This window comes from Saimiri boliviensis, chromosome 1, assembly GCF_048565385.1.
Source record: "Saimiri boliviensis isolate mSaiBol1 chromosome 1, mSaiBol1.pri, whole genome shotgun sequence".
In the NCBI taxonomy this organism is placed as follows: domain Eukaryota; kingdom Metazoa; phylum Chordata; class Mammalia; order Primates; family Cebidae; genus Saimiri; species Saimiri boliviensis.
In genome coordinates, this window is record NC_133449.1 from 115196333 (window position 1) to 115209889 (window position 13557).

Sequence of the window (13557 nt, forward strand, 5' to 3'; positions counted from 1 at the left end):
CCTCTTCCTTCTTTACATGCTGCTGTTGTGCAGGACTTCAGTATGGTCATACTGAACACCACAAACTAGATGTTATTTTTTGATACAGACAGTATTTGTTTAGATTTATATTTGTGTTTGCCAGTTTCTTTGTTCACCACCCCTTCCTTCTGGGATCATTTCGTTCTTTACTGAAATATATTCCTTATACATTCTTTTAGTGAAGAAATTTTTGGGTGACTCTTAGAATCTCTAGCATGTCACTGAAGATGTTTTCTTCAATCTGTAATTACTAAATGTTTGTCATTTGTGAACATGTCTAAATACTCTTGAAATCCATCTGTGATTCTAACCAATTTGAGTGATAAAGACGGCCAAGAATCTGAAGTTGAAGTGATGCTTGAAAATACAGTGCTTTACTCCCTGGATTTGTCAGGAGTTTAAATTGTCTTTGTGACTAATGATGTAATTGGAAGGAGATTAAGAATCTGAAATGAATACTTTTCATTCATTTTTATCATCCCAGCTTCTTGAGACTGCCTAAGATCGATATAAGTAGTTATTGGAGCTCCTGATTCCCTAAGCTTTGATCCCCAAGATTAGACATAGCTCATATCACCATGTGTTTTGTTGCAGCTCAGAGAGTGGCAACAGTGTGAAAAGACTGAAACCGGACCCTGAGCCAGATGACAAGAATCAAGGTGGGTGGCAGCCTTCATTACTTTCTCATACTCAGAATACAGATGAACCACAGTAAAGGGCTGGAATGCATTGCATCTGCAAATGAATACATTTCTGTCTTCAAGCAAGCCTACCTAGATGTAATTTACCCAACTATTTTATGCCAGGCAAGATTTTGTCAGCCAGGTAAGAGTTTATACCAGGCAGGATTTTATACCTGCAAAAGTTATTACAGTAGAAAACAGTGAAACTGATCAGTAAAAATAGTACTCTCCCAGGAATGCTTACCAGGCCCTGGTCATATCACCTCTGCTTACAAAAGGTTTTTTTCTGTTTCCCCCAAATGTCACGTTTCTTGATTTCACCTGGCTTGCTACCTAACGGGAGGTAAATACCTGGCTCCTGTTCATTGTTGGATTGGATTGAGCCTAGCAGCTTAATTGTTTCCAAGAGTATACTTCCTTGGTTTTTACCTTTATGTGAGGAAATCTGTATCTTTAAAGTGACAAGAAGTTGTAAGTGAAGGTGAATGTTACTGGGGGCTGGATTAGGGATGAGAAATTCAAGAGTGTGTTTTCATTTTTATTCTAACTCTGTGTGGGGTTGAGACATGGAACTAAATTCCATGGATCAACAGGGCTTACAATAATTTTTCTCAAAAAGATAATGATGCTTTTTAATATGCATCTACTAAGTGCCAGTGGTGGTGGACTATTGCTGTTACCCTTTTGCTGTAGAACCTTCTTTTAAAAAGAACCTACTTTTCTTTCAGAAAAAAAAATAGTAATAATAAAAAGGAAGAGTCTACCTTTTTAAAAAAAAAAAAAAAAGATAGGGATAGGGTTTCACCATGTTGGGTCAGGCTGGTCTTGTACTCCCGACCTCAGGTGATCTGCCCGCCTTGGCCTCCAAAGTGCTTGGATTACAGGCGTGAGCCACCATGCCCGGCTAAAGAGTCTACTTTTTATCCATATCCTCTCCCATCTAGTTATTCTTAGAGGGAAACAGAATTATATCTTTTTTTTTTTTTTTTTTTTTGAGACAAAGTCTCACTCTGTCACCCAAGCTGGAGTGTAGTGGCCCAGTCTCAGCTCACTGCAACCTCTGCTTCCTGGGCTTAAGTCATTCTCCTGCCTCAGCCTCCCAAGTATCTGGAATTGCAGGTGTGTGCCACCACACCTGGCTAATTTTTATATTTTTAGTAGAGATGGGGTTTCACCATGCTGGCCAGGCTGGTCTTGCACTCCTGACCTCAAATGATCTACCTGCCTCAGCCTCCCAAAGTTCTGGGATTACAGGAGTGAGCCACCAAGCCTGGCCACATTTCTTATGTATCTATCGAGAGCTATTCTATGATATACAAGCAATTGTAAATATGTATTTTTTAAATGCTTTATTATGAATAATTTATGCAGTATTCAGAAGTCGGGGTAAGTATAATAAACCTCCATCACCTAGCTTCAGTGACTTTTTTTCTTTATAAGCTATCTCCTACCGGAAAGAGCTTCAACAATTTTGTTTTTGTTTTGTTTTGTTTTCTTTTGTTTTGTTTTTGAGACAGAGTCACTCAAGCTAGAGGAGGCGTCCCCAAACTTTTTACACAGGGGGCCAGTTCACTGTCCCTCAGACCGTTGGAGGGCCGCCACATACTGTGCTCCTCTCACTGACCACCAATGAAAGAGGTGCCCCTTCCTGAAGTGCAGCGGGGGGTGGGATAAATGGCCTCAGGGGGCCAAATGCGGCCTGCGGGCCATAGTTTGGGGACACCTGAGCTAGAGTGTAGAGTGGCATGATCTTGGCTCACTGCAGCCTCTGCCTTCCCAGTTCAAGCAATTCTCATGCCTCAACCACCGAAGTAGCTAGACTATAGTCATGTGCCACCATGCCCAGCTAATTTTTGTATTTTTAGTAGAGATGGGATTTCACCATGTTGGCCAGGCTGGTCTCAAACTCCTGGCCGAAAGTGATCTGCCTGCCTAAGCCCCTCAAGGTGCTGGGAATACAGGTGTAAGCCACCACACCAGTCAACAATTTTTAACACATAGCCAATTTTATTTCATTTATATCTCTCAACTGTAATGTTTTGTGACAATTTTGGACATTATATCATTTCGTTCATAATTCTTAATAAGTTTTTACTTTGTTTCTTTGTTTTAACAATTACAATACCATTATATTAATAACAATAAGTACCAAAAAGCGATTTAGTATTTATTTTCTCCAATTGTCTCAAAAAAAGTTTTTTTTTTAAAAAATTATGATTTAAGCAAGGACCAGACCTTATATTTGGCTACTATGGCTTTTTAAAAAAGTTATTGAGGTATAATTCACATACCATAAAATTCACCCTATAAAGGGTTACAACTCAGTGGTTTATATATTTAAAAAAATCTGTTGACCATAAATGTATGGGTTTATTTCTGGACTCTCTTGATCACTATTGCTTTGGAGTAAGTTTTGAAATTGGGAAGTGTGAGTCGTCTAACTTGACTCCTCTTTTTCAAGATTGTTTTGGCTATTTGGAGTCTCTTGCATTTCCATATGAATTTTGGGATCGGCTTGTTTCTGCAGAAAAGGCAGCTAAGATTTTGATACAGGAATTTTTGGAATCTGTAGATGATTTTGGCAATATTGCCATCTTATATCATCTTAACGATAGGCTAATATACCTTTTAATTTAAATTTAATCTCTAAATTCTTTCTTTCTGAATTTATATTTTGTTTTTTTGGTATTTTACTTGTGGAGAAACTGGGTCTTTGTTCTTAAACGTTTCTCAGGCTCTAGATTTAGCTGATTGCATCCCCATGCTGTTTCCTGCTACTACTGTAAAAAGGTAATTAGATCTGGAAACTTGATCAAGTTGTTTTTTTCAGCAAGAATACATCATATATTGTGTTGAGACTTTCATTATTAGTAGTATTTTAATCTAATCTACTCTGTTCATTGCTTAATTCAACAGTTATTGTTCCTTGGGAATCATTGCATAATTGTACATAAAGTGCTTCCTTGTTCCTTTTTAAGGCTGTATAGTATTGTATATTGTATGGGTATATCATAGTATATTTATCCCACTTTTTAACTGAACACTTAGATTGTTTCCATCCTTCCCGTTCTGATGTTTCAGTAATAATCCTGCATGTGCATAATTTTTCACTTGCACAAATATATCAGGTTAAATGCTTTGAAGTAGACTTGATAGGTCAGAGAGGATATACATTTGTAATTTAGGTAAATATTGCCAAATCGCCCTTCAGATAAGTTATCCCAGTTTATACTCCTATCAGCAATTTTGGAATTTTTTCACTGACATCTTTTTAATAAATAGGAAACTTGGTTAAATAGGATAAATGTATACTGCATATGTGAATAAACATACACAAAACTTCATAGGAATATTTTTCTTTTAATTTTTTTAGAGATGGGATCTCACTTTGTTGCTTAGGCTGTAGTGCTTTGACTTTTCACAGGTGCGATCATGGCACACTATAGCCACAAACTCCCAGGCTCAGGTGATCCTCCCATGTCAGCCTCCTGAGTAGCTGGGGTTAAATGCTTCTGGCATAGGAATCTTAAACATATTTCCACAAGTAAACTAGTTGCCCTCTGCATGGTGCTTATTTTCTGGTAGGAACTATACGAATTAATAATTGGAAAGGAAAATTTGTGTGGCTTTGAACTATCTCAGGCACACACTTGTGTTTCAGAGCCATCTTTTTGTCATTCTAAATCCCTTCTTCCTACTTCTGCATTCTTGCAACAGAAACTAGGCAGGAAGTGTCCTCCTTTGCTAGGAGTTAAGGCCCCACAAAAAGAACACTCCCTGAGGCTTGCCTCAGTCTTACCCTTGGCAGTAGGAGGATTTGCCCCTTGGGCCCCCAGAAGATAACCCTATGACTGATCGAGATTCAGGCTTCCCCCACAGAAGACTCTGAACTTAAGCACCGAGCAGAGCCAGTGAATGCACAAGTTGGCCCCATCTACTCCCAAGTCACGCATCTGTCTGAATACTAAGAACATTCTCTATTAGTAATTTTCTGTGTTAATTTGGTATGACAATGTGGTCCTGCAAATGCAGAAGTTGGCAGGAAACTTCACCAAATGGGTGAGATCAGAGGGCACCATTTTGTTCTCTTTGGACAGTTAACTGCTTTTGGAATGAAATTTGTCAGAGTTGCAATCTCTTTTCTTTCTTGAAACCTCCTAGATAATTGGGATATTTGGTCTTTTCATGTAAATTCTTCTGATGCCACAGTGGTCTAGATTCCTTGATTATATTTCTGTAGCTAACTTCCATCCCAGCTCTCTACCCCCACAGGCACTCTGACTTTCATCCTTCTTTTGTGTGTAAAATAGACCTTTAAATTCCATTCATCCTTGAAACATGGTCATGTGCCACATAACAACATTTTGGTCAATGAATGGTGCTTATATAACAGTGGTCCCATAAAATTATGATACCATATTTTTACTGTACCTTTTCTGTGCTTAGCTACATGCTTAGATATGCAATTCCTGAGCATTGTATTAGAACTGCCTACAGTATTCATACAGTAACATGCTGTACAGGTTTGTAGCCTAGGAGCAATAGGCTATATACCATATGGCCTACATGTGTAGTAGGCTGTACCGTCTAGGTTACATAAGTACTCTTTGATGTTCACAATGATAAAATTGTCTAATGATGCATTTCTCAGGTCAGATCCCCATCATTAAGCAGGGGTGACTGTACTTGATAAAATGAAATCTCTCATTCAACAGTTTCACATAAGTTAGTTTTCTAAGTAACTGATATATATACCCTTATAAGATTTTTTTTTTTTTTGAGACAGTCTCGCTCTGTCACCTAGGCTGGAGTACAGTGGCACGATCCTCCGTCTCCCAGGCTCAAGTGATTCTCCTGCCTCAGCCACCAAGTAGCTGGGATTACAGGCATGCGCCATCACACTCGGCTAATTTTTGTATTTTTAGTAGAGATGGGGTTCCCCAGTGTTGGCCAGGCTGGTCTCAAACTTCTGAGCTCAGATGATCCACCTGCCTCAGCCTCCCAAAGTGGTGGGATTACAGGCGTGAACCACCACTCCTGGCCAGTTTTTTTTTTATTTAAAACAACCAAATTTTTCTAATAGAATGCTGAAAGTATCATTCTATATGGTATACATAAGTAATATAAGTCATGATTGATGTTATGTCCCAAATGTTACAAGAGCATCACATTTTTATACCCTTTCCTCCCAAATTAGCCAATTGCAATGAAACTCTGTAAACACATTTTCCTGCGTTCTGACTTCTGACCCTTGTGAATGCAAACCTGCTCTGAGCCAGACCCTGTGCTATATGTCCTGGAAGTGGAATGGTGATGAAAGAGCTCTTGCCTTCAAGGGGTTTACAGTTAGTGGAGAATACAAACAAGCAACCCTTCTCCTCTGCCTTCTTAGCTTTCATACTGGGATGCTGAGATAAATGGAGCTATTCCTCCCTAGTTTAAGTGGCTTAGGATGTTCTTTGAATTTTTGTATTTGCTTTTTAAAAAAATTGTCTACCCAAGCACAACTAAGTGTTAAAAAATTGTCTGAATTGGTAATATATGCACATAATAAAACATTTAGGCCAGGTGAGGTAGCTCATTCCTGTAATCCCAGCACTCTGGGAGGCTGAAGCAAGAAAATCACTTGAGCCCAGGAATTTAACTTGGGTAGCATAGTGAGACCTCTGTTCTCAAAAAAATAAAAGAAAAATTCAAAAGAATGTGGAAAAAGAAAAATTCAAAAAAAAAGAAAAGAAAAAAAAATTCAAAAAAGTAAGTCTCCCCCATTTTCTAGCTACTTAATTCCTTTCCCCTGAGCAGCCACTGCTGCCAGTTTTTATGTGTTGTTCGTAGACACTGTCATGCATACACATGGGCATGTCCACTTCCCTCCCAAATTACAACTTTCATACACTGTCCTGCCCCTTGCCTTTTTCATTTAGCACAATATCTTGGGGAATCATTCAATAATAGTACACACAGAGGTGCTTTCTTCTTTTTCTTTCTTTTTTCTTCTTTCTTCTTATTTTTTGAAATAGGGTCTTGCTCTGTCACCCAGGTTGGAGTGCAGTCACCCAGGTTGATGTAATCATGGCTCACTACAGCCTCAACTTCCCCAGTTCAAGTGATCCTCCCACCTCAGCCTCCTGAGTAGCTGGGACTACAGGTGTATATCACCACATCTTGCTAATTTTTAAAATTTTTTTGTAGAGACAATGTCTCCCTGTGTTGCCCAGACTGGTCGCAAACTCCTGGGGTCAAGTGATCCTCCTGCTTTGGCCTCCCACAGTGCAGGGATTGCAGGCATGAGCCATTATGCCCAGCTACTTTATTCTTCTTAATGGTTGAATAGTAGTCCTTTACTTAACTAGCCATCTATTAATGGACATATTGCTGTCTATAGTCTTTCACTACTGTAAACAGTGCTGCAGTGAATCTTCTCTTATGAACATCATTTAAGTTTGAAGAACATTGCCAAATTTCTCTGTACCCTCGAAAAACATATGAAGTTTGCTGTTCCCAACACATTTCCTCCTAATATATTGTTTACCCCCTTATGTTTAAAATTCATGTGTTTCTCTTTCTGTGAGCTGTTCATGTTTTCTGTTCACTTTTCTGTTTAGTTGTTGGTTGTTTTTTTAACAGATTGGGAAGAACTCTTAGTATCTTAAGGAAATTTGCTTTTGTGATATTTGTTGCAAGTATTTGCTCTTGGCTTTTTTTGTAGCCTTGTTCTCACTATCTCTGCAGTCATTATCAGCTTTCATTTTACTTTTCTCCATCTTTGTATTTTAACATTGCTTATCTTTAGCAGCTCCCTTTTCCCTTCTTAGAGTTTCTTGCACAAACAAGTAAATACATTGATCTTCTAAACTTTGTGTGCTGGCCGTTTGATATCTCTTCTAACTGCTCAGTGGTATTGTTTGCTTACTCCTGGTTTCCTATACTTGGAGCTGTGTATTCTTTTCACATTTACTTGAGATGTCTGAGTAAATGAGGTGTTAGCGCATCTAAGGCATAACCCTAAAAGATGTATGCTTGTTAGCCTGTGGCAATGAATTATGAACTTCAACCCTTACTCTGCAGTGAACTCAGATGATCATTTTAGTATGTTATCTTTTAATTCACATTTAGTTTAACATTTTCTGCCCTAAGCAACCCACAACTTTGCCAAGTGATTTGACTTTCCACATCAGTAAGATATGCCTATACATCAAATTGTAGTGATTAGATGAGGCTGGAAACATTTCAGGGAAAAAGGGAAGGGTTGGAGTAGAGTTCTTAATTTTCCCTTTAGTCTTCAAGTCCTTCATTTTCTTTCTTCCTTCTTTTTTTTTTTTTTTCTTGAAACAGGGTCTTGCGCTGTTGTCCAGGCTAGAGTACACTGGTGCCATCATAGCTCACTGTAACCCTGAATTCCTGGGCTTAAGCAATCCTTGCCTCAGCCTTATGAGTAGCTGGGACACAGGCGCAACCATCACACCCAACTTTTTTTTTTTTTTTTTTTTGAAATGGAGTCTTGCTCTGTTGCCCGGGTTGGAGTGCAGTGGCACGATCTTGGCTCACTGCAACTAGTAGTGCCTCCTGGATTCAAACTATTCTTCTTCCTCACTCTCGCTAGTAAATGGGATTACAGGCATGCATCGCCACACCCATTTTTTTGTTCTTTTAGTAGAGATGGGGTTTCACTATATTGGGCAGGCTGGTCTTGAACTCCTGACCTCAGGTGATCCACCCACCTTGGCCTCCCAAAGTGCTGGGATTGCAGGCATGAGCCACCGTGCTCAGCACCGACTTATTTTTTTAAACATTTTCTTGTAGAGACAGGGACTCACTATGTTGCCCAGGCTGGTCTTAAACTCCGGACCTCAAGTGGTCCTCCCATCTCAGCCTCCCAAAGTGCTAGGATTGTAGGCATGAGCTACCATGCCCAACCAAGTCCTGCATTGTCTAGATTGAGGTCTTCGTCATTGAGATGGCAGAACAACTGTGGGTTTCCTGTAAGAAAAAGAGTCTTAGCTCCTAGGTGACATTCTGCATGGCCTTAAAATGTTACCTGACAGGCTTCAGTTTTCTCATTTGTAAAAGAACACAACTGGAAAGCAAAGGTTGTGTTAAATCAGTTTTTGAATCACTCTCCCATCAGGGAAAAATGGCCCTTAATACAGAATGTTAGTCTGGTGAGTCCCTCTGAGCCTATTCCAGTGTTGGGGGCTGCCCAATTATTTAACTTTTTTTTTTTTTTTTGAGACGGAGTTTCACTCTTGTTACCCAGGCTTGAGTGCAATGGCGCCATCTCGGCTCACCACAACCTCCGCCTCCTGGGTTCAGGCAATTCTCCTGCCTCAGCCTCCTGAGTAGCTGGGATTACAGGCACGCACCACCATGCCCAGCTAATTTTTTGTATTTTTAGTAGAGACGGGGTTTCACCATGTTGACCAGGATGGTCTCGATCTCTTCACCTCATGATCTGCCCACCTCGGCCTCCCAAAGTGCTGGGATTACAGGCATGAGCCACCGCGCCCGGCCTTTTTAAACATTTTTTAAAAGAAAATGTTATTGTGTAGCTGATGTTTGGCCTTGAAAATGTATCTGTGCTTGCTGGCATATTGGTCAGTAAGTAAGGAATAGCATAATATGCTGAGAAGTTAATGGAATTGTTAATACCGCTCACAGTGTCTCTCTTAATCTGTCTTCATCCCTACTGTTGAGGGCATGTGGAAGCCTTTCATTCCCCACCCATGTGTCCATTTCACGGCTGTGTGAGCACAGGGAAATCAAAGCACTCTAGGCTACACTCTGAAGTAGCTTGTTCTGCAACTCAGAGCTGATGGAGAACAACAGAGTATAGTCAGGCTCTGGGGTTAAGACCTTGATTCAAGTCTCAGCTCTGCCCCTTTACTTTCAGAAGTCCTTTCACCTCCTGAAGCCTCCCTTCCTTCATCAGCTTCCCCATCTCTAAATTGAGGGCAATGATAGTATTGGCGGCATAGGGTTGTTCTGAGGCTTCTCTGTGGGAAAAGCCATTGGTACAGTGCCTGGCACATGGTATGTCAGTCCTCAACTTTGGAAAAGGGTGATGAAGTGACAGTCTTTCCCCTTTTGTTGTAGAGGCCTCATCCTGCAAGTCTCTCGGAAACACTTCCCTGAGTGGCCCCTCCATCCACTGCCCCTCTGCTGCAGTCTGTATCGGCATCCTACCAGGCCTGGGCGCCTACTCTGGGAGCAGCGACTCCGAGTCCAGCTCAGACAGCGAAGGCACCATCAATGCCACTGGAAAGATCGTCTCCTCCATCTTCCGAACCAACACCTTCCTCGAGGCCCCCTAGTTTCTCTGTGCTTAAGCTGGAAACTCCTCCCCAAGGGTAGATCGGACTGTTCATGCCACCTGCAGACATTATGTCCCTGAAAAAAAACTCCTTTGCCTGCATCCTGTGCACAACGTGACATTTTTAACCAACCCAATCTAAAAACGTGCCAGAATCTACCTGCGGCCCAAATCGTGTTTGGTTTCTCTTTCCACTCCAGTGCAGAATGACCAAACCTGTCCCGCTACCACTTTCTCACTGACATGGGGAGGAGGGCAGGGCCCAGCTGAAGTTCCACTAAAAATGCCCTAGGAGGATAGGCACCAGCTGGCTTGCCAAAGGGTTTGGGCTTTATTTCTTTCCGTTTTTTTCTTTTCTTTCCTTTTCCAACAGCACAAAAAAGTAAGGGCAGTTATTGGGCAGGTATTATTTAAACATTCTATTATAGATGAATGTGCTGTTTAGTTCTACTGCATTGTGGAGCATGCGGGCGAAGAAAACTTACCCAGGTGATGAGATGGAGCCCTTCCCTGGAACTAACCAGTCCTTGATGTTGTGTGACTAAGTAGAGATGCTAAACCCCATCTGCTGGGGGTGTTGCTTCACAGTCGGCATGCATTGTGAAGGCTTTCCACACCCTTGGCCATTCCTTCTCCCCTCTCCAACCCCATTTATGCAGGAAGGAACTGCTAAGAAGAAAGCTTCCATCTTCTCAGACCTTTTCTCTGCCTCGGAAATTATTTTATGTTTGTTTTTGAAATAAAGGATTTAGTTTGAGATTCAAAATTTTAGAGAAACGTAGGCCTTGTTTACTCATAGCCAGACAGCAGAACTGTGGGTAGGTATGTTAATGAGATGACTTATTTCCAGCAGCTTCTGGAATGCAAATATTGTAAACTAGTGGAACATACTTGCATATTATGACTGTTCTATCGAGGCCCTTCTCTGTTTAATGCATATTATATTTGTGCTTTTAACTGTGGAATCTATTTCTAACTTAAGGGTGCTGCCCTAGTACTGTTCTTTGCTGCCCCTGCTGCTCTTTTTCCTTTCCAAACAGCAACTCTGAGGCCATGAGCAGCCAAAAACTAGAGGTGCTCCTCCATCTTGTCTCATCAAAGGAAACAGGCTGAACCCTTGGATTCTGGAGGAGGGAGGGGGAGAGGGTGTGGAGGCCTCGAGCACAGAGGTAGACATGAGCTTTGACAACAGTCCGTAGGCTCTCCTGCTTCAGAATAAGCCTGTACCATTCTTTATCCATTCCTCTTGTTCCTACATCAATTGTTTTTACTTTCTTGGGTGTGAGACTGAGCGAGACACACACAAAATGTGTTGACACTGTGATGCCAGCAGGCAAAGCAGCTACTAACTTTGAATGTGGGCAGAGAGGCCCCTGGATCTCATCCAGCCCACTCCTTTTCCCTTTCCAGTGCAGTGACACTCCGGTGCCCATTGGCAGATGGTGACTTCCCTGCACCCATAACTGATGCCTTGTGAATTATTCCTCCTTTTCAGAACTACTCTATGCTAATTGTTCCTGACTGCCAATACATGTGTGTCAGCTCCATCCTAACAAATAAGACATTTAGGTAAAACTGTGTAGGCACCTTCTGCTTCTCTGCTTCATTGTTCCTGTGATAGTCCTGTTGTTATTACAGCATGTTCCCAAAACAGCCTCACATTGTTACAGGAGGCAGACCAGGGCATCAAAGTCGCCATCTTTATGTGGCTTGACTCTTAAGAGGCCATTACTGTACTTTATGACCTCTTGATAGAGAAAGAAGTTGACAAAGGGTTACAGGGTTTAAAAACACAGATTAACATGAAAGCTAATAAACCTGTCAAGGAACAACATCTTGTTTTTCCTCTACTGAATGTTGTGCTTCTAACTCTCCCCATCTCTCTCAGCTAGATTGTGTTGAGAAGGTTGAGACTCTCCAGACTGTGACTTCTCTTCCTGGTGTCTCAGGAGAGACTGAGAATCACTGGTGATCATTATATCATGTTCCATTGTACCCATTAGCAGAGAGCTCTGGAACTGAAACAGAGCTTCTGTAAAAACTGCAGCTAACAAAGCAGCGTCTGATCTGACCAACAAAGGAAGCAGCCTTGGAAAGCATCTAATGTCGACCTTGAAGTTCGAACCCAAAGGAGAATAGAATAAACAGGGCTGGAAGGAAACACTGCTTTAAACCATAAAGTGTCGTACTCCTGCCTTAGTAATTGGGATTTTATAACTGGGTAAGTACGGGACTAAAACGAAGTTTGGCATGGTTTTCTTTAAGCTCACTTTGTCCTGAGTGGTAGAATTCTTACCACTCTTCAACCACATGAAGGAGAAAGCTAATAGAAATCCTACTGCCAGCTCTGTTTGGGGAGGATTCTCTAGCTTGTCACCCACCTGGGTGGAGAAAGGGAGTGTGAAATTTGAAGCATCTATTTTTCCATCTATAAAAAGCAGGGAAGCTGATGTGACTAGACCCAAAAAGGTGGCTGGCTACCTACTTGTGTATATCTTCCCTGAATAAGTACACAAGAGGCAGAGCTGGCTCCTCAAATCCAAAGGGGTTGGGGGGCGGGGGGCAGGGGGCTTCAGGTTTTTTCAGGATCATTCTAGACTGGGAGTCAGGAGCCCCTAAGTTGGGTGACTTAGTGCCAGGCATCCTCATTCCTTTCACTCTAGCTCCTGAGTTCTTCCCTTCTGGCTACCTCCTTCCCACCCAAGAGAGGATCTTCATTTGCCTAAGCCCTTCCGCACTGTTTCTGCTGCTCCTCTCTGGGAACTCAGCCTAGTTCCACCATAGTGGTTATGAGTTAGCCAACTATAACTAGCTGTGTCACTTGGGCAAGGTTAGTGTGACCTTTCACCTCACTTTCCTCTTTGGTAAATAGGAATAACACCACTAACTTCCTAGGGAGATAGAGATAACCTAGATTAGGTGCCAGGTGTGCGGTATCTGACAGACGGTGGCCACCTCGGTGCTGTTAGCATCAGCACTCATTTCTGGGTGGCATAGCCAGAGCTTCCATTAGTGGCGATTTATGCAGGTTTATCCATTCCACTGGCCTTCCTCAGTTCCAGCTAGAACACTGGCATGGGCAAAGGGTCAGATCTGGTCGTCAAAGCTCCAACCACCAGCTTTTGCTGTATGCTTCCCTCTTAGCTAAATGTTAATTGCTTAGGCACACCCGGTTCCTTGGCGCGGGTGTCCTAGCTGTGGGTATATGGCTCAGCTGTCGTCTTAGGCCCCTCCAGAAAAACAGAGAGAGCTCTATGGCAGTGCAGATTATTTGGACTTGGGTATTTTCCGCTTGCCCAACCCACTTACGCATCACTGGATGGAATGCAAGTTCTGCTCGGTGGGAGGCTGGGATCTTGGCAACACTTTTGTAGTCACAGGTTGAACACAGAAACCAGTCACACATTTGTGCTTTAGTGACACTGGCCGGGGCTGACATTTTGCTCCCTTACCTGCTGGAGCAGCGGTTTAGGGAGAGAGGGGGCCTCACAGCGGGAACAGGCAGCACATGGCCGAAGCATCAGAGCTTTGCAGAGGGCAGAG

At 42.0% G+C, this 13557-nt stretch overlaps 1 protein-coding gene across 6 annotated transcripts in view; it reads left to right on the top strand.

Annotated features, from left to right (window-relative positions):
• Nucleotides 1–12194, top strand: part of PSME3IP1 (proteasome activator subunit 3 interacting protein 1) — a 34713-nt gene extending 22519 nt beyond the window's left edge. For all 6 annotated transcript variants that reach the window (XM_003943479.4, XM_010331336.3, XM_003943478.3 and 3 more), the window contains exons 6-7: nucleotides 616–680; nucleotides 9798–12194. In XM_003943479.4, coding sequence (XP_003943528.2) covers nucleotides 616–680; nucleotides 9798–10015 — 283 coding nt within the window. In that variant the 3' untranslated portion in view covers nucleotides 10016–12194. The remainder of the gene's footprint in view (nucleotides 1–615; nucleotides 681–9797) is intronic.
• The last annotated feature ends 1363 nt before the right edge of the window (nucleotides 12195–13557 follow it).